This window comes from Coenobita brevimanus, chromosome 71, assembly GCF_032717465.1.
Source record: "Coenobita brevimanus isolate Jiangsu-jjx chromosome 71, ASM3271746v2, whole genome shotgun sequence".
NCBI lineage: Eukaryota > Metazoa > Arthropoda > Malacostraca > Decapoda > Coenobitidae > Coenobita > Coenobita brevimanus.
This window is the reverse complement of record NC_137024.1, coordinates 3,090,073-3,111,474: the sequence shown is the minus strand read 5'-3', so window position 1 is coordinate 3,111,474 and position 21,402 is coordinate 3,090,073. Positions and strand designations below refer to the sequence as shown.

Here is a 21,402-nt window from a genome sequence, read left to right as displayed (position 1 = left end):
TAATAAAATAAAAAGTGCCCTTTTTTATCCATAAATTTTTCCTTTAAAAATACATTACGAAGTTCATGGTTGGGACTGGCCTGTGGGTCGAAGTGACTAGTACAGTGGCCACTAACAGTCAGAGGCATGTCACTTGATGACCTTCCTCATTATTAATTAAAATTTCAGTACTGCATACTTAGATAAGTGTACTATCATAAGTACATTATACTGGTAAATAAACAATAACTTATGTATTTTGTGGGTTAGATGTGCACACATATAGGAAAAATGAGTAACTGCACATTGGTAAATAATCAGCCACCTGATCATCTGCTAGTGAACGTAGGGCAACAGTGAAAGATCTGTATGTTCATACATTTCCCCTTTAAATACGTAATTTAAAGCAATACTGTAAATAATTTATCCATCCATCCATCATCCAATCCTACGTTGCCCCATGAGGAGCGTAGAAGCCTGGGGCAAGGCAGTTGGTCCTGACATTTAAGATGAGAGTGACCAACCTCACTCATCCCCGAGTGGCATTACGTGAGCAATAAACCCCAACCACCCCTTGGATATAAACCTTCACCGGCTCAATTCGATTGGAGCACCTTTATTACCCACTAAACCACCAGGAGCCAATATTTGGTTATATGGTTACCACCCAGCATAGTAAATGGTTTCCTGGTGTACAGGAAACCATTTGGCTTGTCACTCAGTGTAGAGTCACCCACAGGCAGATGGAAGAGGAAAGAATGAAGGAAAGAAAGACATAAGAGGAAGTGTAAAGTCACCTGCAGGCAGAAGAAAGAGGAAAGAATGAAGGAAAGAAAGACAGAAGAGGATGGATGGAAAGAAGGATGGAGGAGAGGAAAGAGCAGACACCCGAGAGCGCACTACATCAAGTGAGTGGATGGTGTGCACTCCCACCTACCACATTTAATGTAAGATTATCCTAAGTTAACCCAACCTATTTTATGCTATTTTCACGTGTTTAGTTAAGTTCTTCTGGTTAGGCTATGTTATTCTGGGCTAAATTAAGGCTAAGTATATTGTAGACTAGGTTACGTCAGGTTAGATTAGGTTTGGCTTAGTTAACCCGTACAGCGTCGCGGTGGTATATATACCACCTGAGCTCCCAGTGACTAGAGCATCGCGGTGGTATATATACCACCTCATATTCGCGCACTTGTAGTAAGTCTTTACATGTCGTGACAGTGTGAACGCGACGTTCTATGAACACCATTGTTTCATTCCACTGTCTCACTGTACAACCTGACCCCTCCAGGCCTCCCTTACCCCCTCCTTGGCCTACCTAGGCCATCACTGAGTTGAGCTTTTACGCTGTCAAGATGTCTCAAGCTCGTCGTTCCGGTCTCTCCCAAGAAGAAATAGACAAAGCTCTAGATGATACTGTATCGTCTAAGATGAGAGAAAGTGTGGTATATGCTGATAGCGATGCATCATTAGTGGATAGTGATAGTGAGGATGAGTATTTACCTCCTAATAACGAAAGTGAAACATCAGAATCTAGTGGTACTGGCAAAGGAGTAGAACTGATGAAAGGTGAAATAACTTTACCAACAGTAACAGGGGAAGACAGTGAAGAAAGTGAAAGTGAAGATAGTGAACAAGTGTATGACATAGATCCAAAGAAAGCCTGGTTGTACTCGGAATCGATGATGAGAAAGCGTGGTAAGAAGCGGGGCTTATCAGAGGAGAGCAATAACCTGCCATTACCCCACAAACAACCACAAGATACCGCGTCACTCTCACACTCACATTCACGTTCCCCACAGCCTTCAACCAGCAGAGCCATTTCCCCACAGCCTTCAACTAGCAGAGCCATTTCCCCACAGCCATCAACAAGCTATGGAAGGGCTGAGGAGGAGGAAATTGACAATCCACAATCTATTTCCACTCCACAAAAACATTCATCTGATCTCCCCCCCCAAACATCCACCCCCGTGACCGGCTTGGCTAGCCACGGTCACTCTTCCCTCCCCCCTCCTTTGTCTCCCATACCCCGCACCCACACTGCCCACCGCAACATAGCTGCCTCCTTGAACAAAGGTCAGCAGGGGTTGGGGGCTAGGCGTAGTGGGCGTGGTGGGCGCCGAGGTGTTGGTGGTAGGCGTGGCCAGGCACGCCACAAGCACCCTACACAAACAAGGAGCGGTGGTGATGATGATGGTGATGAAGGAGAAAGTGACAAGATGGAATGGGACTGGCAAGAAAATGACGATTTTCAGCCAACTATATTCCCTTTCATGGACGAGAACACGGCTGGGAACACAGACCCCACACTGACCCCACAGACATCCCGAATGGGGTTTTTCAAAGCTTTTTTCACGGACCAACTTGCCCAAGATGTAGCCACAAACACCAACCTTTACAATTGGCTGTACCTTGGTGGTAAATTTGTAAGAGAAAATACACGGCGCCTGACATGGAGTGCAGTGACTATGGGAGAAATATTTATTACAATAGCATTAGTCCTGATTATGGGGATTTGCAAAAAGTCCTCTTATAAAAAATATTGGACTACAGACCCTATCCTCCACACCGGTATCTTCAGCAAATGCATGGCACTGAACAGATTTGTGGATATCATGGGCAATCTGCATTTCTGTGATATCTTGGCACTAAACCTACAAGACCTTCCAAAGGATACCATGAGGAGAATACGACCGGTATTCGACCACCTACGGTCGAAATTCAAATCTACATTCCGGCCCTACAAAAAGCTGTGCATTGACGAGAGTTTAGTCCTGTGGCGTGGCAAGGCCTGGTTTAGACAATACATTCCCAGCAAGCGTCACCGATTTGGGCTCAAGCTATTTGTCCTTTGTGACTGCAAGACTGGGTACGTCCAGGATATGCTACTATACACAGGTACACAAACCCAAGTCTTTCCCCCAGCAAGTATGGGGCTATCCGGGCAGGTGGTGCAAACACTCTTCGCAGATTACCTTGACCGTGGGCACATCCTGTACACGGATAATTATTACACCAGCCCACTCCTCGCACACTACCTCAACACCATGAAAACCAATATCTGTGGCACAGTCAGGGCCAAAAGAAAACACATGCATAGAAAAAGTAAAGTCACAACCAAGGGAGAAGTCAAATTCTACCAGGCCAACAACATCATGGCAATTCAATGGTTTGATAAGCGAGAGGTCAACCTTCTCTCAACTGCACATCGACCTCTCATGACTCGCACCCATAACATCGACTGGGACACCGGCAGGAGAAAATGGAAGCCTGAAGCTGTGGTCGATTATAACATAAATATTCGACTGGTCGACAAGTCAGATGCTCTTATTTCCTCGGTCGAGTGTGCGAGGAAGAGTATGAAGTGGTACAGAAAGATGTTTTTTCACCTGCTGGATATGACAACCCACAACGCCCACATCCTTCATCGTCATGTCACGGGTGTCAAGGAATCTCTAGAGGACTTCATTATAGAACTTACCCGTGAGCTGCTGGGGGAACATGCTGAAATGAGGACTCCCTCACGCCCATCACTCGGTCGAGCCAGACCACTCGACACTCCTCTGAGGCTGGTCGAACGACATTTCATAACCTCCATACCATCAAAAGAGGGAGGAAAAAAAAATCCACAAAGAAAGTGCCACGTCTGTAGCCACACCCAGCTACGCCCAAGAAACACAAAAAAGTACACCAGGTACGAGTGCAGGTCCTTTGATGTGGGACTGTGCCTTGAGCCATGCTTTCAAGACTACCACACACTTCAAGTATTTTGAAGTGAAAGTGACATGCGATAGAGACGCACAGATTTAGAATAATACGCATTTCAAGTTACGTTGTCATGTTTATCATTATTATTTATCACAATAAGTACATTTTTTGAATAGTATACTGTACTTCAAGCGTTTTGGTTGTTTATGTAAGCATTGAATACGAAAATGTAAGCCTAGAATTGTCATAACTGCATTTTTATTTTCCCCCACCAAATATATGTAAAATCTCTGAAGTCTACAGGATGGGAATGAAAAGTAAGCATTCTTATATACGAAAAAAAAATATTTCCTTGTGGATTTGAGTGACTTGATCTGTGAAACTCATGTTTTTTTGTTTTTTTTTTACCTATTTATTAGTATTCCTTTTTTCCAAATACCTTACTTTTCTGTTACAGTAACTTTTCTCTAATTTCTATACCTTTCATCTGCATTTTATGTTACATTTTTATGCCTACAATATATAATATATCAAGATATGTATATTTTGTGAATAGTTTAGTCTATTGTAAGTATTTTGGTATCTTAGACATGTGTAGTAAATGGATAAGGCTTACGAAAATCGTTGTTGACTAGCCGCGACCGAATTACGTAAGGGCTGTAAAACTCTATGGGGGGAAAAAACGTAATTTTCGGCAATGCCCGACATGGGAAAAAAAAACAATCTTCGAGTTGAAAACGAACGTTTTCATGAATGAAACTCATGTTTTTTCAGCATTTCTGACCCATCTAGCCAATAAAATTTTTTTCCATAGTCCCGACGCTGGGCGTGTACATATAAGCCAAATCGGCCGACGCTGTACGGGTTAAGTTAGGTTAGGTTTGGCTTAGTTAAGTTAGGTTAGGTTTGGCTTAGTTCTGTTAGGTTATGCTAAATGTGGTTAGGTGTGGTTTGGTTGTGTGGTTAGGTTATACTGTTTCTTTAGGTTAGACAATTTAGGTTAGATAAAGCTTAGGTATGACTATGAAAGGTTCTGCTTGTAATAAATTTCAGTAGATGTGAGTAGGTTTGAAAAAGTCTGCCATTATGCACAATAAACAAATATGAGTGAATCGGGATGAATGCTGAAAAAAAAAAAAACATCAATTGATCATCTACCACAACAAAAATTATTAGAATAATATAGAAAACAGCCAAGGAAAAGATGAAGTGAATCAGCAATGTATATCTGATGCTTAAAATATGAGGAAGTCTGCTTGAGAGGTTGGCTTAGGTGTGTACAAAAGCAGGTCAAACCAACTTCAGTTGTATACTACTACTGTGCTTTTGAAATGATGTGTATTTTATCCAAGCTATTAATGATTCGAGTATATGAAGCACAAAAATGAATTACACTCTGCATAACTGAAAATACAGTACTAGCATGCATTTGACAATGATTACTGCTGTTCATGACTTCAAGGTATGGGCAACACTTTACGAAACTCACTTTCTACCCCAGTAGTAGTGGTGAAGGCCAATGAAAAGTGAGTATTCACTGCTAAAAGGTCTTGGCCAATGAAAACAGCTTGTTCATGTGATGATGTCATGGGATAATGAGCCAGGCCAATGTCTGGGTGTCTCAGGCTTCACCTAGCTCTGGTGCATGAAAACTATTTTTTTTTTTTTTTTTTTTTTCTTAGCAGAAAAATGTGCAATAACAGCAAGAGCTTGCCTTTTTATCTTCAGGTGATAACAAAAACCACTAGAACCAAGAGATCACTGAACTTACAGCATTACTCATGCTGCTACACTCACATGAACATTGTTAAGTTCCTTTTCTTCCATGTCATTTTCCCTGTTATGCTGAGTATATCTATCACTGGAATGATACAAATAAACAAAAGTCCATTTCTGGTCATTTTTTGCACACTGGGAAGGGTCCCATGGTGGGTAACACTAACTGTGCACTACATGGGTTAGTATGAGTCAAAATACATAAATGCTGATATTCACTGTTAGTTCTATATTTTCCTTTATTCTTAGGAAAAAATTAAACTAATAATGAAGATGGATGGGAGGAAGGGGTAAAAAAAAAAAAAAAAAAAAAAACTGCAAAAGAAGTTCATGAAAAAAAAAAAGTCACAATAAAAGCAGGAAAAACAAATATAATAAAAATTTACCAAAGTCACAATAAATCTTTGTATTTCATTCACCAAGTTTGCTGCTCACTTTTCCTTAAATTATCAACTACTTATTAAGGAAACAATTAGCTCAAGATGCCACTGTTTAGCGTTTGAATAAAAAACTCAGATAACACATGGGGTAGGCATAAAGGGTTAAAACACACTTGTTCACAGGTAATTTCTGCTATGATTATTAAAATGCTTTCCACTGTCATCCTTTCTGGGGATAGGAAAGATGGCATCCGAGGTCACATCACTTAATCCAGAAAATCTGACACAATTACACTGTAAACCATGTTACTTTGAATCTATTTCACTATAAATTTGTTTCTGGAAATACAGTTCTGTACAGTATACAGTATATTTAATGTGAAAATTCAATATTTAATCACCTAGGATCTCTGCCAATGTCTGCCAGTAGCCGATCATATTTAACACTCCTAACGCGCATTTTTTACATTTGAAAGCTGGCTGTCAAATGCAAATGAGGTTAGGTTGGATTAGGTCAGATTTGGTTAAATCATTAAGTTTCACATTGTTTTGACACAAGATACACTGACACATCCTGTTGGACTGATGGCTGGTAAACAATGCGGCCAGTCGGTGAGATCATCGGTAAACACTGCTGCGGGTGACCTGACCGCTTCCTTAACTACCCCAAATTAGATATACAGTATTTTGCCTGATCTCCAAAACAAGTGACTTCTGACAAAAATGAAGCTCAAATTCATTCAGATCACATTAAAACTGACCAGAAAATATATTTTTCTTTTCAAAATTGAATTACGTGAACTACGGAAAATTGATCTGGCATTGTTTCTGGGGATAGGAAGGATGGCATCTTGTCAGGGGGTAGGAAAGATGTTGAGAGATGTTTGTGTAACTGGCCAGTGAAGCCATCCAGTTACACCAGTGCTACTGTGTAAATGCATCACTCTCCAATAGTTGGAGTATAGATGAAACTTCTGAAAAATGTACTGAGATAAAGTAAATGACCAGTGGAGTAAAAAGAAGAAAATATGGAGTATCAGTCAAGTGCAAATATGTAAATATTCAGGAAAGAAGCATACAAAGCCTTCCAACTGACCATGGTAATGCGCTTGACCAGGTCTAGTTTGTCCTCTTGAGCATCAATGGTCTTGAGGAAGTCATCATGGCGGCGGATGAGTTCCTCCACCTCAGATATGGAGTGTCCCATCTCATCATCTCGTACAACTGCCTCTCTTGATTCTATCCACGCCTCAAAGGACTGTAGGTCTCTAAGGTATTGCTGTTAGGCCAAAATAATCAGTTAACCAAGAGCGCAAGATAAAAATTGTCACCATACAGTAAACTCTATAATCGTCCTAACCCTGATTCTTGGAAATAAATGGGATTGGCAAGATTCAAATAAAAATAAAAACACAAAAGCAAGATAATTATCAAGATGTGATCAGTTAAAAGGCAATAATAACTTTTAATACTTAACCAATTAAAACAGAAACACTTACCCTAAGATCTAAACACTTTTTGTATATTTCACTCCTCCTCTGCCAGGTATCATGCACAAGTTTCCATCGAGCTTCAAGAAGGGCCACCTTCTCCGCTATCTCCTCAGATTTGAAATGACCCTGGTCAATGAATGCATTACCAGTGGCACAGCAGTTATGGAAGGCATCTGTTCGGGCATCAATTTCAGTCTTGTACTCTTTATGTCTTGATATTACAGCCTCAGCACCAGCAACATCTTTTGGTAACTCAGGTGCTGTGATTTTGGCCAATATTTCATTTATCCATGCCCTGCCAACAGAAAGTACCACATACATTAGACAATACAAATTTTGAAAATGAACACAAATATGTGGTGAAAAGAGTATACACTACTGTACATGACTGTGTTGATTGTGGGATAAGGCATGCTGGGACAAGATGGTGGATGGATATAATAAACTAGTGTGTGAGAATGTAGGGTACAGGTAAGGAAGCACAGGAACTGACAGGGTATCAAAATGGATGGATGATATATGTGCAGATAAGCATTAAGAGTCTGCCATCCCTTTTTTACCCTAACAAACAGTGTAATGACTGTCTGGCAGTATAATATATATATATATATATATATATATATATATAACAGATGGCAAGGTTTGCAAGGTAGAGCAAAGATTCAGGGGACTTGAATTACATAAGCACTGTGTGGCCCATTTCACTGGGAATGCTGCAGACATTTTTCCCACTTTCGTAATGATCTCTGTGGATCCTATTTCACCCCTTCTTCAAGTGGAAACTGGGTCAGGATGATGATGATGGTGATGTTAATAGCATTCTTGTAAGAACAATAATAAGTAAGAATAATAATAAGTTATGAGTAACAGTAGTCAGCAAAGAGAAAATTGCCTGTATAGTCATAAATATCCAACGGACTCTTTTTGCAACTGGCAGAGTATCTTATCCTCTCAGCACCCCATACAGTGCTAACTCCCTCATCATCAGTCCATTGTTACTGCTGACTTAAAAATTAAATATTGTTCACTGCATATATCATCAAAGTAGAGGAAAACCAAACACTAATTATATAAATTAGTAATTAGGATACTACCGGCATTTTCTGTTCACTGCTGAACATGTTAAAATGACAGCAAAAACCTTTGACAGTCACTGATACAATACGTTAAATTTCTTTTGGTGATACTAAGTCCACTGATGAAAATTTCTTGACAAAATTTCATTTTCTTTTCACTGGAGATTGATGATTTCAATACACAAAGAGAGGGGACACATATCAGCAACATAAGCTTAAAATAAAATAGCTGCAAAGCATTCTGAAACTAAAATGAATAATTTTCAGGGTCTAACTTCCTTCCTCTGTCACATATGATAGATGAGTCACTGAACACTTTGTTCTCAGTACTGTACTACTATCATTGATTTCCTGCTGATTATGATAATACTTCTACAACTGTGCATGGACATTTTATCTACAGACTTTCAACAGAAGAGAGATGAAAGAAACAAAATAATCAAAACAAGAGAACAAAGTGATTTAACCATTTTTTTCAACCAATATATATAAATAAAATGATACTGGCAAATTTTGAGCCTTGAGTTAGAAGGCTGAAATAAAAAAGACTGGGTGGTTCCAGCAGGGTCACACTACAGTATATGTTATCATATTAGGAAATGAGTCCTCACCAAAGTTCCCTGAAGTCATCAGTGTAAGACTGGAGCTTCTCTGCTTGGTAAAGTTTATCTTTCCTCTGTGCAGACTTATCCAGAAGGGCATTCCAGGCCTCCACAGTTTCTTCATGCTTGACTGAGATGTGTTCACGAGCATCTGGGAATAATTCCGCCAAACGTTTGGCTTCCTCCACAACTGACTCAACCTGAAATATAATAAATATGCATTTTTTTTTTTTTTTAACACTCATTTTGTCTGATAAATATGAAATGAACCACACTGCAACAACAAAATGTACAAGAAGTGACTGGAAGGAGCAAAATATTACTGCATAACTATAAATACAACACTGACAATATGCAACTGTTAATATCAAAATCTTTAAAATAAGGATAGATTACACAGTATAACATAACCATCATCATCGTAACCCAGTCTCCCACAAATAAATGAGGTGGAAAACGTTAACAATTACAGCTGTCTTGCCTAGAATGCAACTAATTTAACTTGAACAGCATTATGGTAATCAGCACTGTAGATCATACTAAGCCTATGGGATATATGGTTTATGGTCAGGACCTTCCCAAGAGTCACTCCTAATGACCTCCACATTTCTGGCCTGACCATTTCTGGTTTTACCATACAATGATAAACACAAAGAAAAACACACTGTACATAACCTGGAATGTGCAGATACCCCATACCTTTACACTGACCATATCAGCATCCCAATCACACCACCACCCAGACCACATCATCACCTAGACCATATAACACTCAGATCAAATCATAAGTCAAACCACACCAACACCCTACACCATCATTCATCCCTCACCATCATCCAGACCACATACACCACACCACCAAACAGATCACATCATTACCCCACACCATCAATTACACCACTCAACATCTGTAAACCTCCGAGCAGTCAACTGGGCTGTGCTATGGGAGATTTCCCTGCAATGACAGTGTCATATGTGAACATTTTTTAGTCCACAGTCTGCACTGTGGTGGATGTAACCTTGCTGCAGCAGTCTGAGGACCTGAACAAGAGCCTACTGCATTATATGCAATCAGCATCAAGGGAATGCATGTTACAGGAGAACTGACTCTATAATGAGCAAAATAATAATTATGTAACTATCAAAAAGTGCTCACAACAACAAGCTGTGCATTCATTTACCTAATCATTTAAGCCTTCAAACTCTTTGGCTTCACCCCACAAGCAATGATCCACACAACAGTGTACATGTTAATCTTGCAATACTTGTGGGGCAGAGACAATTATACTGATTACTTATGCTAAATGGGGAATATTAATACACACTTTACTCATCCATTTCAGTCCTTCATTAATTCTTTTGTTTCCTTAACTTTCAATCCTCACTTTCTCACATGTTCAATTTTCATATCCATTAGCCTTCATCTTGGCCTTTGTGAATCCTCCCACCCTTAAGCTAACTCATACATAACCCATTCATCACCCTATTCACCACCATTCTCTCTATGTGAACTACAAAATCTTAGGACACACTAAAAATACTCTTTGATCAAGACTTCCCACTACATCTGTTTCACAATTCTCTATCTTTGCCATCCTGTATATTTTCCTTAACTTTCCTATTTACTCTTCTTTCACACTTTGAAACACATGCATGACCAAATATGAGCACTAACATATCTGCATGAAATTCTCTTGCAGCCTCTTTGTTCATACCTAGGCCTTCATACACACATTGAAAACTTTTTTTTTTTTTTTTTTTTTTTTTTTAAAGTTCACAATGGCACAGATTAAGAGTGTTCTCATATCTGAAGAGGCCAATAAATACTCAAATTATGATATGAGGTATTCAGCCCACCCATGGAAGCTGGTCAAATTTACATTAGATCAGGTATTTACTAATACACTAAACTTACTTGTTCTTTAACAGCAGCTAAATCCCTCTCAAATCCTTGATGTTTTCTTGCAAGACCTTGAATTGTTTCAAGATCATGTCCATAGTCTTCTGATGATATAAATGCATCCTTCTCTGATATCCAGCTAATGGTTTCGTCCGCATTACGGTCAAACACATGCACCTGTGAACAAATACACATACATTACTGTTCAACTTTTAAATCAACTCTCCGATTGCTGAGAAGAGTCTTATGTCCTGTCCCATCATGCCAGCACAAACTATGCATATGTGGATCACAGAACTTAAATTAATATTTTTATGGGAAAAATTCAACTCATTCTGCAGTTCATAACCAGCTACTCATGCAACTTTTAAATCCCCTCCTACCTAACCACCAACTAAGATCTAACATTCTGGGGCATTTAATAGACAGTATTACACAAGATTATAATGTAATACAGTCAACCATCAGCTAACTGTGGGTTCACATATTTGCGGATTTTCTGGAAAATTATTTCAAGACATTTCCTGCTTATCCCACAGCACCAGCTGTTCCCAGTGGTTCAAATTTTTTTTTTTTTTGCATGTTTTCCATGAGAAATGCTGTCCTATACAGTCAAACTATGCAGTTACCCTGTATAGGTATGTGCTGTTCAGCACATGGCAAATTCTCATTGTCATCTTCACATGGTGAGTACAGTACATTGTAACCATAAAGGCTTATGCATCATCCTGTACAGTCTTTTTAGGAAGTATTAATGTGCCATTAGATACAGCCAGGCTTCCGGGGGCTTGAATGATGAGTGAATGGAAGTGTGGCCCATTGGACTGGGCAAGATTGGGCTGTCTGGATGTTGCTACTCCTCACCCTACCCTTGGGTGGGAAAGGAGGTCCGGATGATGATGATGATTAATGCGCCATAAAATGAACTTACAGGTGTTATAATGGGTTTGTAGGTAACAGGAATAGCTAAAACACTGAAATCAGTGACTCCTGCAGTAGGTTTGGGCTATTTGCAGAATTCAACATTCACAGGGTGCTTTGGTACACAGCCCCCACAAATGGCAGGACCTAACTTTATGAGCACAGGCAAGTGCTGGGCATATGATAGCGAAGAGGCTGGGTTGCTTTGTAAGGCTTCCTGGGGCGTTAGTGACAAGATTATATGGTGTAATATTTACCTATTTCCCATGGCATCTCTATCTGTACAGTATTTTTCTTCTTTTTGCTTAGTCATATTAATTATCATTCAGAACTATAATGTACAGATCATACATACATCATCTAACCCTGCATTTCCCCATGAGGAGCGTAGAAGCCCGGGGATAGGCAAGTTGGTCTTGACATTTAAGATGAGAGTGACCAGCTTCACTCATTCCCGAGTGGCATTATGTGTGCAATAAACCCCAACCATCCCTTGGATATAAACCAAGATAGGCTCAATCCGATTGAGAGCCTTAAATACTCACTAAACCACCATGCGTCATAATTTGGTTATATGGTTACCACCCAGCATAGTAAATGGTTTCCTGGTGTACAGGAAACCATTTGGCTTGTCACTCAGTGTGGAGTCACTCATAGGCAGAAGGAAGAGGAAAGAAAAAGGGAAAGAAAGACATATGAGGAAGGAATGAAGAAAGCAAAGGACAGCCACCTGAGGGCAGCACTACATCGAGTGAGTGGATGGGGAGTGCCCTACCTACCACTAATAGATCATACTTTGGATAATTAGGACACACTTTGACTTTGGGACGTAATGCTTTGATTTTGTAAAACCTCAGATCCCACCCAGTGATCAGCTCTTTAAATGTTTATATTACTCTTTACACATTTCACTTTGTTGATTTTAAAAAGTCACTGGGAGTACTGCTATGAAAATTCTTGAAATGGAAAGGTTAATTTTTGGCACAGAGATTGACACCACTAGTTTCTCTGCATGTTAAATGAGGGATACTTTGTATTCAATACATTCTAACCCAAACAAGATGGCTGACCTGTCTTGGGCCAAGTGTGGCTGCTCAGCTCATCATGTTTCCTGTGCAATCTTGTGTCAGCATACAATACTGAATGCACACATACGGTAGTCTGAATTTCTTTGTGGCTGGCAAAGATATGGTGAATCTTCAAAACTGCACTTGCAGATAAGGCATTCCCACTGTACAGTACTTGAGACCCTACATTCAAATGCTGTTTACTACAACTTACAAAGACCATTCAAGTACCAGAGTTAGTCTTGTAAGCACAGTAAAAAGTGACAGTTTCAAATACTGAGCTATAATAATGAAAGGTCAGTCCATTCATCCATCATCCAATCATTCATTACCCCATCAAGTTAGGCTATTCACTCCAGACATTTAAGTTACCAGTAAGAGTTACCACTTGCTCAACAATGAGTGGAATTATGTGAACAAAAAACTCCAATTACAGCTCACAACACTAAAACCCTTACGGGCTACATCCTGCTGGAGTGCCTTAATCCACTAGACCACTGCATGTCCATTTGATAGCTTTATGTTTACCAACCAACATTGGTACTGGTTACCTCCTTATCTCACTGACCGACCTGTTTGGCTCCTGCAAGTGCCTCTTGCCTAGCACTGGCTACCTCTTTCAGATCCTCCCAGAGTTGCTGCAGCTCTTCCACCTGTCAAAATGCAAACCATGTATTGGTAATTTCACTTATTCAATGATGAAATTTTTTAAGCTACCTACAGTATTGTGGTGGCATTTATAGTACAACTGTATATTTAAAATAATAAAGGTTTCCCTTCATTTTCAGTACTTCACCCAGTATTCTTTCATCTTCCTCTATATTCAGTGCTACAAAATTTTACTCTAATAGCTACCAATTTTACTGCAGAAGCAAGAGAACTATAAACTGAACCAAGTAAACTGGTATAGCTAAGAGGTACACTCGATCAAAACAGCTTCTTCAACAAGTGATCAATGGTTTCACTATGAGCTCTGTTGTGTGTGTTGTCTTTCTCAAGGTAAATAGTTCTCAGTGGACAGAGTATTGCATGTATTGTATAAAGGCTCCTACATCATGGTATATTGATCAGAACAGCAGCTAAAGGCTTCTACATCATGGTATATTGATCAGAACAGCAGACATATTCAAGAAAAGTTAATGGCAAATATTTTCAAGTGTTTCGTTAACTGTTTCAAAAAGTAAAGACGGAAAAAAATGAGATACCCTGTACTTTTTTTCTGAGTGTTTGTACTACTGACACAATACTTACTTTTTCATGTATCCTCTGAGGCTCAGGATGTCCATCATCCACAAGGGCCTTGGCCTTACTCTTCATGGTATTCAATTTCTCCTCACTGACAGCCAGAACACTAAGGAAAGATTCAAACTTCTGAATGAGTATCTCCACATGCTCTACATCTCGGCCATAGTCTTCACTGGCAGCCACAGCCATCTGCCTGTTTAGCCATTCCGCCACTTCGTCACACTCACGCAAGAACACATACAGTTTACGGCTCTCTTCCAACCGATGGGCACGCTTCTCACGCAGCAGCCGTAGTGACTTGTACTGGTCTTCCACTTCACCCTGAAATATGTAAAAAGAAAATAAGACTCATTAGATTTTCAGTTTCCTATTCTGCAGTATACAGTCACACAAAATCCCTCAAAAAGCAGCCCTAGGCACAAATGGATTAAACTCATCGCTTGCCACTTTGGGCACAATTTTATAGGTGCCCCAAACTTACAAGCTGCAATCTTACCATATTATACTTTACATCAGTAAAATATCAGACCAATTTTACCATCATTCAGCATGCAGGATTTATTAATTCATTAAAGTAATTGTTGGTACTACGAAAGAAAGCTTCCGGATATGCAACAGCACTAAGTAGAAGACTGAAATTACATACAAAGAGTGCAGGATGAATATCTGTCTCCATAAAAGGAGATAACATGGAACTCTGTATCAAATTAAGCATATTCTTGTTCAATGGTTACAAATGATCTGTAATTATTTCTCTGTAACAAATGAAATTACCATCATTCACTGTATTTTAATATAAACCAGCCTGTGTAAGTCTGCAGTGTTCATATAAAACTGATAACCTGAAAAAAATAGAGAGAGGACTGTGACTATCTACAAATATTTTTAAATTCACTCTAAGCTTGCCTTGGTGTGCTTGATTCTTCCTCTAGTCACTGGTATTACATGCTTTTATGTTTGCAGTGTTTTGGATAAGCTGATCATCATCCATTAAATGTTTCTGAATGACTGTAGCAGCTGAACATCATCCATTAAATGTTTCTGAATGACTTTGCAATGGCTGATAAGATATTTACATACTGTAATAAACAAAACTTAACTTCCAAATAATCGGTCAATACAAACCATTTTCTTAGATATATTATCACTGTCAAAATGTCCCCTCTCGGTGAGTTTGTGCGAGAGTGTTGCCAGCTTGTCAACTGTGGCCCTGAAACCGTCCATGTCTCTAGCCAGGTTATCCAACTTCTTCGTTAGTGCAGCCACTGACACCTCATCCTTCCCAAAATCACCTGAAGTCAACAGAGGCTTCTTCTCTCGCATCCATGCTTCAGCCTCGCTCACCTCAGAGTAGAACTGAGAAAAGACAAACATAGATGGAATCTCCAACTAGTATATCAAAAATATCATCTAGATATGAATGTCCAGATTTCAATGATTTTTTTTTTTTTTTTTTTTTTTTTTTTTTTTTTTTTTAATCATATATTAAAAAAAAAACTCAACTGACCATCTGTGACTCAACAGCATCTAGTAGTCTGAGCCGCCGGACACTTGCTGTATCCTTCAGCTGTGACAACCGTGACAGAAGCTGCTTCAGCTTAGTATCCACCTCTCCAGATGCAAAGTGCATAGAACGAATCATCTGCTGAGCTCTGCTGTTTACAGTGTTTATGACTGGTTCATGAGACTGAATTTCTGCCTCTAAAGCCTGGAAGAGAAACCATACATGAAACGCTAATTCCACATTTTGGTATAATAATCATCACATTAACATAAAATCACATCACCCTAAACCTAACTCTAATGAATTCTGATAACATCCAGAAACTGGATTAAAAAGGACCTATTAACAGTGCCCAGAAAAATAGGTTATGAAAGCATTCACATCATTCGAGTCTGAAATTACCTGTAATTTTTTGTGTTTAAATGTATCTGACTCTGGTATGACAAGTACCTATACCTTAATTTTTCATACATTAATCCATCCATCCATCCATCATCCAATCTTATGCATTCCCATGAGAAGCATGGGAGCCCGGGGCTAGGCAAGTTGGTCCTGACATTTAAGATGAGAGTGACCAGCCTCACTCATCCCTGAGTGGCATTATGAGAGCAATAAACCCCAAACATCCCTTGGATATAAACCTAAACAGGCTCAATCTGACTAGAGTGCCTTAATTACCCACTAAACCACCAGGCGCCATAATCTGGTTATATGGTTACCACCCTGCGCAGTAAATGGTTTCCTGTTGTACAGGAAACCATTTGGCTTGTCACTCAGTGCAGAGTCACCCATAGGCAGAAGGAAGAGTGCTAAAATATTCATTCCATCTTTCAACTGCCACCATCTTCATCCTCTATCCTCCTTCCATTTAAACTTAGAACTTTACCCCCACCCTCTCCTTTGCATTTAATATTCTAGCTTCCTGCTCATGCTTGTGCTTTTTATATTGTTATACCAATACTGATCACTTATGTTTATCAAACTTACTTATCATTCACTCTCTTCCTGGTTTCTTTATCAATCATTTTACTCTTATATTTCATATTCTACCTGTCTACACTTCTAACTTATGGCAGTGTCCAAATGTTGTCTAACTGGAACATGATTCTCAAATTTCAGTATTTGTAGTGTAAGAATCCATGTGATGTCTACAACTGAAATGGACCTTCTCCCCAACAGGACAGTGGTAACTAGAACTGACACTCCTCATACTACTGAATCATGCATGGGGAATAGGTGTCTGTAGTGAGAATGATGCATATGAAAGTTGATACATTGTAATGGGTATGTTTGTGTTCATCAGAGTCTGTACTGTACAGGCAACAGTTATGAACTGAAAGTACAAACTTATGGATGCTTATGAAAGTGCACCTACTCTAACCCCTACAACCTGGGTTTACAGGTGGGTGATGCCCCCTCCCCATGGGTAAACTGAGGGTAATAAAAGTTCCTAACCTTTGACAGCTACAACAGAATAATGATAATGAAAAGGAAGTAAGAAAAAACATATTAGCCATATAAACCCTTTCTTATGGGTGTGAGCTAGTGACAACTGTAGGACAAAAAAATTGTGGGAAAACTTTTATGTGAAGCATACAATAGTCAGACTTGCCAGTGGTGACATTCTGTCTGGCTCTCTTTGCATGATATATAATGTGGTAATGCATAAAAGCATCTCGGAAACAATTTCTTACAATACATTCAATCATATAATTACTGTATGTCTGTCTATTTATCTATTGCTAGATGCCTTAATCCCATATGGGGTGGCCACAAACAAATTGCCTCCATGCTGCCGTGTCCCCCACCATTTCACTGCCCTGCCCCCAGCTCACACCCACCTCTCTCATATACCTCTCCACTCCATCCCTCCATCTCATCCTCAGCCTCCCCCTTCCTCTCCCCCCTTCCACTTCACTCATATACACTCTCCTCATTAGTCTCTCACTCTCCATCCTCTCCACATGGCCAAACCACCTCAGTGTGTATCCCCTCATGCTTCCTATCACATCCAAATCCATGCCACAATGCTAATTCACTTTCTCATTTGTCAGTCTGTCTCTCCATGTAACTCCACATGCTCCTCTCAATAACTAATTTCCACTGCTCTCAATCCTGACTTGTGTTCTTCCAACAAGGTCCAAGCTTTGCTTCCCTATGTTAGAGTTGGTATCACAATACTAACATGCTATGAAACTTTTACTTCCATGCTCACTTCTTATTTTGTATAACTGCTTTCAAAGAACTACCAACACTGCCTCCTTGCTGTACCCTTTCAAGCACTTCATCTTCCAAACTTCCATCTTTACTCATCGCGCTACTGTATGTATTACTGTATGTACACTCGCTCCAGAAAGTATCGGTGCAGAATATGTGTTAAACATTATGACACACGGAACAAGGGAAACTGGTAATTGCAGTTTTGTCCTCCCCCATGCAGCATCTCAGACGACAGATGAGTGCTGTATCAGATACCTCTTGTATCCTTCATAATGCATAGGGAATGGCTGTAAATGTTATAATATATACAGGTATTAACGGGCTGTCACTGCCACATGGTTGAATCATTCCGGATGGCATCGGACCCACAGTGCACCGATACTTTCTGGAGCGAGTGTACTTTCCTATAATATTTATATTTGCAACACCTAGTGTATATTTTTTCCAGCACAGTTGTTTCCCTACTTATGAACTTACCAGTGACTGATTCCATGAGTTGGTTCATGACATAAGTCAAAATTCAGCAATATGCTTATGATCAAACACAGTAGGTACAAACTACTGAACATTATGAATACAGGTAGAGAATGATATACATACTACTGCAATATCAACTCCTTCAAATAAATTAAACCATTAATACCACAGTCATCAAATTTTAAGTACCTCAACAGTATTTTGTTGATGTCATTGAGCAAATAATTAAATGCATGCTTTTAAAAAATTGTACATGAAACACTACAGTTTAATTTACCTAACCTTATAAAGCAGTAAAATAATATGAAAAAGAACGAAAGACATGAAGGGGCATACATGAGCATGAGAGGTTGAAAAGTAAAGAGGTTGGCTGTCAATCCTGCATGGTGACATGTAAGGAAGACAGACAGGCTTCCGTATTAATGAACTATATGGTATTGACTGAAAGTAAGGGTACAGTATCACTCAAACTTCTGGAGCATGGCATAGGGCAAAATACAAATCATGGGGATCCTCTGGGGGAAAAAAAAAAAAAAAAAAAAAAAAAAAAAAAAAAGGGCATCTGATGACAAGCTCTGAGACATCACTTTGGGCAAGATTATGTCTGGCATGGCTTGGGTTTAAAACCCTAGACATACGGTTGATGCAAAATGCAAGATGAACACGTACCACTGTGCCACCACAGCTCAAATAAACCATACTGGTACTATTATCAACTAATTAATCAAGTACAAAACTTTCCAAAAATCGAATTCTTACAAAATATTTCAGCATAAAATACATCCAGAGTTATATGCAAAATAAACTGTCACTAATATTCTTACCTGGTGTTTCTTCTGCAAGTTCTGTACAGCTGTAAGTGATGAACCTAGGTCTTGGCTAGCAGCAAGGGGTTCCTTCTCAGCCACCCACAACATTTCATCTTCTATGTCACGGAGCAGCTGATGCAGCAGCATTGCATCCTCCAGGTTCTCATGTCGGATGTGGATAGGTTCATGAAGAGAATTGTACCTGTATGAATGAATCAGTCATCATCATCATCAGTATCATCCAATCCTACATTGCCCCATGAGGAGCATAGGAGCTCGGGGCTAGGCAAGTTGGTCCTGACATTTAAGATGAGTGACCAGCTTCACTCATCCCTGAGTGGCATTAGGTGAGCAGTAACTCCAACCATCCCTTGGATATAAACCTGCACTGGCTCAATCCGACTGGAGCACCTTAATTACCCACTAAACCACCAGGTGCCATAATTTGGTTATATGGTTACCACCCAATGTAGTAAATGGTTTTCTGGGGTACAGGAAACCATTTGGCTTGTCACTCAGTGTAGAGTCACCCATACGCAGAAGGAATAAGAAAGAATGAAGGAAAGAAATACAGAAGAAGGAGTGTAAAGTCACCCATAGGCAGAAGAAAGAGGAAAGATGAAGGAAAGAAAGAGAGAAGCAGAAGGATGGAAGAGAGGAAAGGGCAGACACCCAAAGCAGCACAACATCGATTGAGCAGATGGTGAATACCCACACCTATCACAAATACTTAAGCACATTCACTATTTACTACTGTATCTTATTACTGCTGCCCAGTTTAGTAAGCTACTTCATAACATCAACTACATTTAAACTGGTAAAAAATATTTTCATGATCTATTTCTGGGATGTAACTGGCTACAAATTAAATAAATATTTCAACATCTGGCCAACATTAGAGCCTCAAGTTGGTTAGATATAAGAATTAACTTTAGCCTGACTATGTAACTTACTTACATTTTTAACATAAGGTTACAGTTTTTTCATCATCATCATCATCATCATCAACCAAACCTCTTTTCACATTTAACCCCTAAAGACCACAAACTGTCAACCCTGCCTATCCCCCAAATTGAAAAATGGGTCCATTTTTTCAACTTTCACCGAGGTAAATTTTGGTCTTATAGATTTCAAGAGCTTGAATGTACACACCTGAAAAAGTATATTTCACTTTCATAGATCTAATGGTTACCACACAACAACAGTCCAAGATATAAAAAAAAGTCACCCCTTGCGGTATGAATGAAAATAAGAAAATTTTGGAAAATAATTATTTTTGCCAAATAACCACTAAAATCATTATGAATTAGGTATGTGCCTAGGTATGAAACAAGTTCAAGGAATGAGCATGAAATATATATATATATATATATATATATATATATATATATATATATATATATATATATATACTGTATATATATATATATATATATATATATATATATATATATATATATATATACTGTATATATATATATATATATATATATATATATATATATATATATATATATATATATATATATATATATATATATACATATATATATATATATATATATATATATATATATATATATATATATATACTGTATATATATATATATATATATATATATATATATATATACTGTATATATATATATATATATATATATATATATATATATATATATATATATATATACTGTATATATATATATATATATATATATATATATATATATATATATATATATATATATATATATATATATATATATATATATATATATATATATATATATATATATATATATATATATATATATATATATATATATATATATATATATATATATATATATATATATATATATATATATATATATATATATATATATATATATATATATATATATATAGATATATATATATATATATATATATATATATATATATATATATATATATATATATAGTCACTACTCATTTTACAATGGGGTTATGTCAGGTCATACCTTATCGCATACCGATTTTATCATAAATCGGGAGACTGAAACACATTATAAAAGGGGGGTTACATCAACTCAGCTTCCCAATGTCACCTACCCAAGACTGAAATAAAAATGACAACCCACCTTAATCACTTCCTGTGTCAGTCCAAGTCGTCTCCAAGACCAAAACAAACACTATCACACCAATATTGGCGACGTTACTCACGTACAATAAATCATTGCAACAACACAACAATCCCACTTGC

At 38.3% G+C, this 21,402-nt stretch overlaps 1 protein-coding gene across 1 annotated transcript in view; it reads right to left on the bottom strand.

Moving 5' to 3' along the window:
* kst (spectrin beta chain, non-erythrocytic 5 kst) overlaps nucleotides 1–21,402 on the bottom strand; it is a 211,455-nt gene that overhangs the window by 75,661 nt on the left and 114,392 nt on the right. The window contains exons 43-51 of the mRNA XM_080277991.1: nucleotides 19,173–19,359; nucleotides 15,655–15,855; nucleotides 15,273–15,503; nucleotides 14,154–14,468; nucleotides 13,475–13,555; nucleotides 10,930–11,091; nucleotides 9,024–9,214; nucleotides 7,343–7,631; nucleotides 6,940–7,122 (exon numbers count right to left, since the gene is read on the bottom strand). Coding sequence (XP_080134117.1) covers nucleotides 6,940–7,122; nucleotides 7,343–7,631; nucleotides 9,024–9,214; nucleotides 10,930–11,091; nucleotides 13,475–13,555; nucleotides 14,154–14,468; nucleotides 15,273–15,503; nucleotides 15,655–15,855; nucleotides 19,173–19,359 — 1,840 coding nt within the window. The remainder of the gene's footprint in view (nucleotides 1–6,939; nucleotides 7,123–7,342; nucleotides 7,632–9,023; nucleotides 9,215–10,929; nucleotides 11,092–13,474; nucleotides 13,556–14,153; nucleotides 14,469–15,272; nucleotides 15,504–15,654; nucleotides 15,856–19,172; nucleotides 19,360–21,402) is intronic.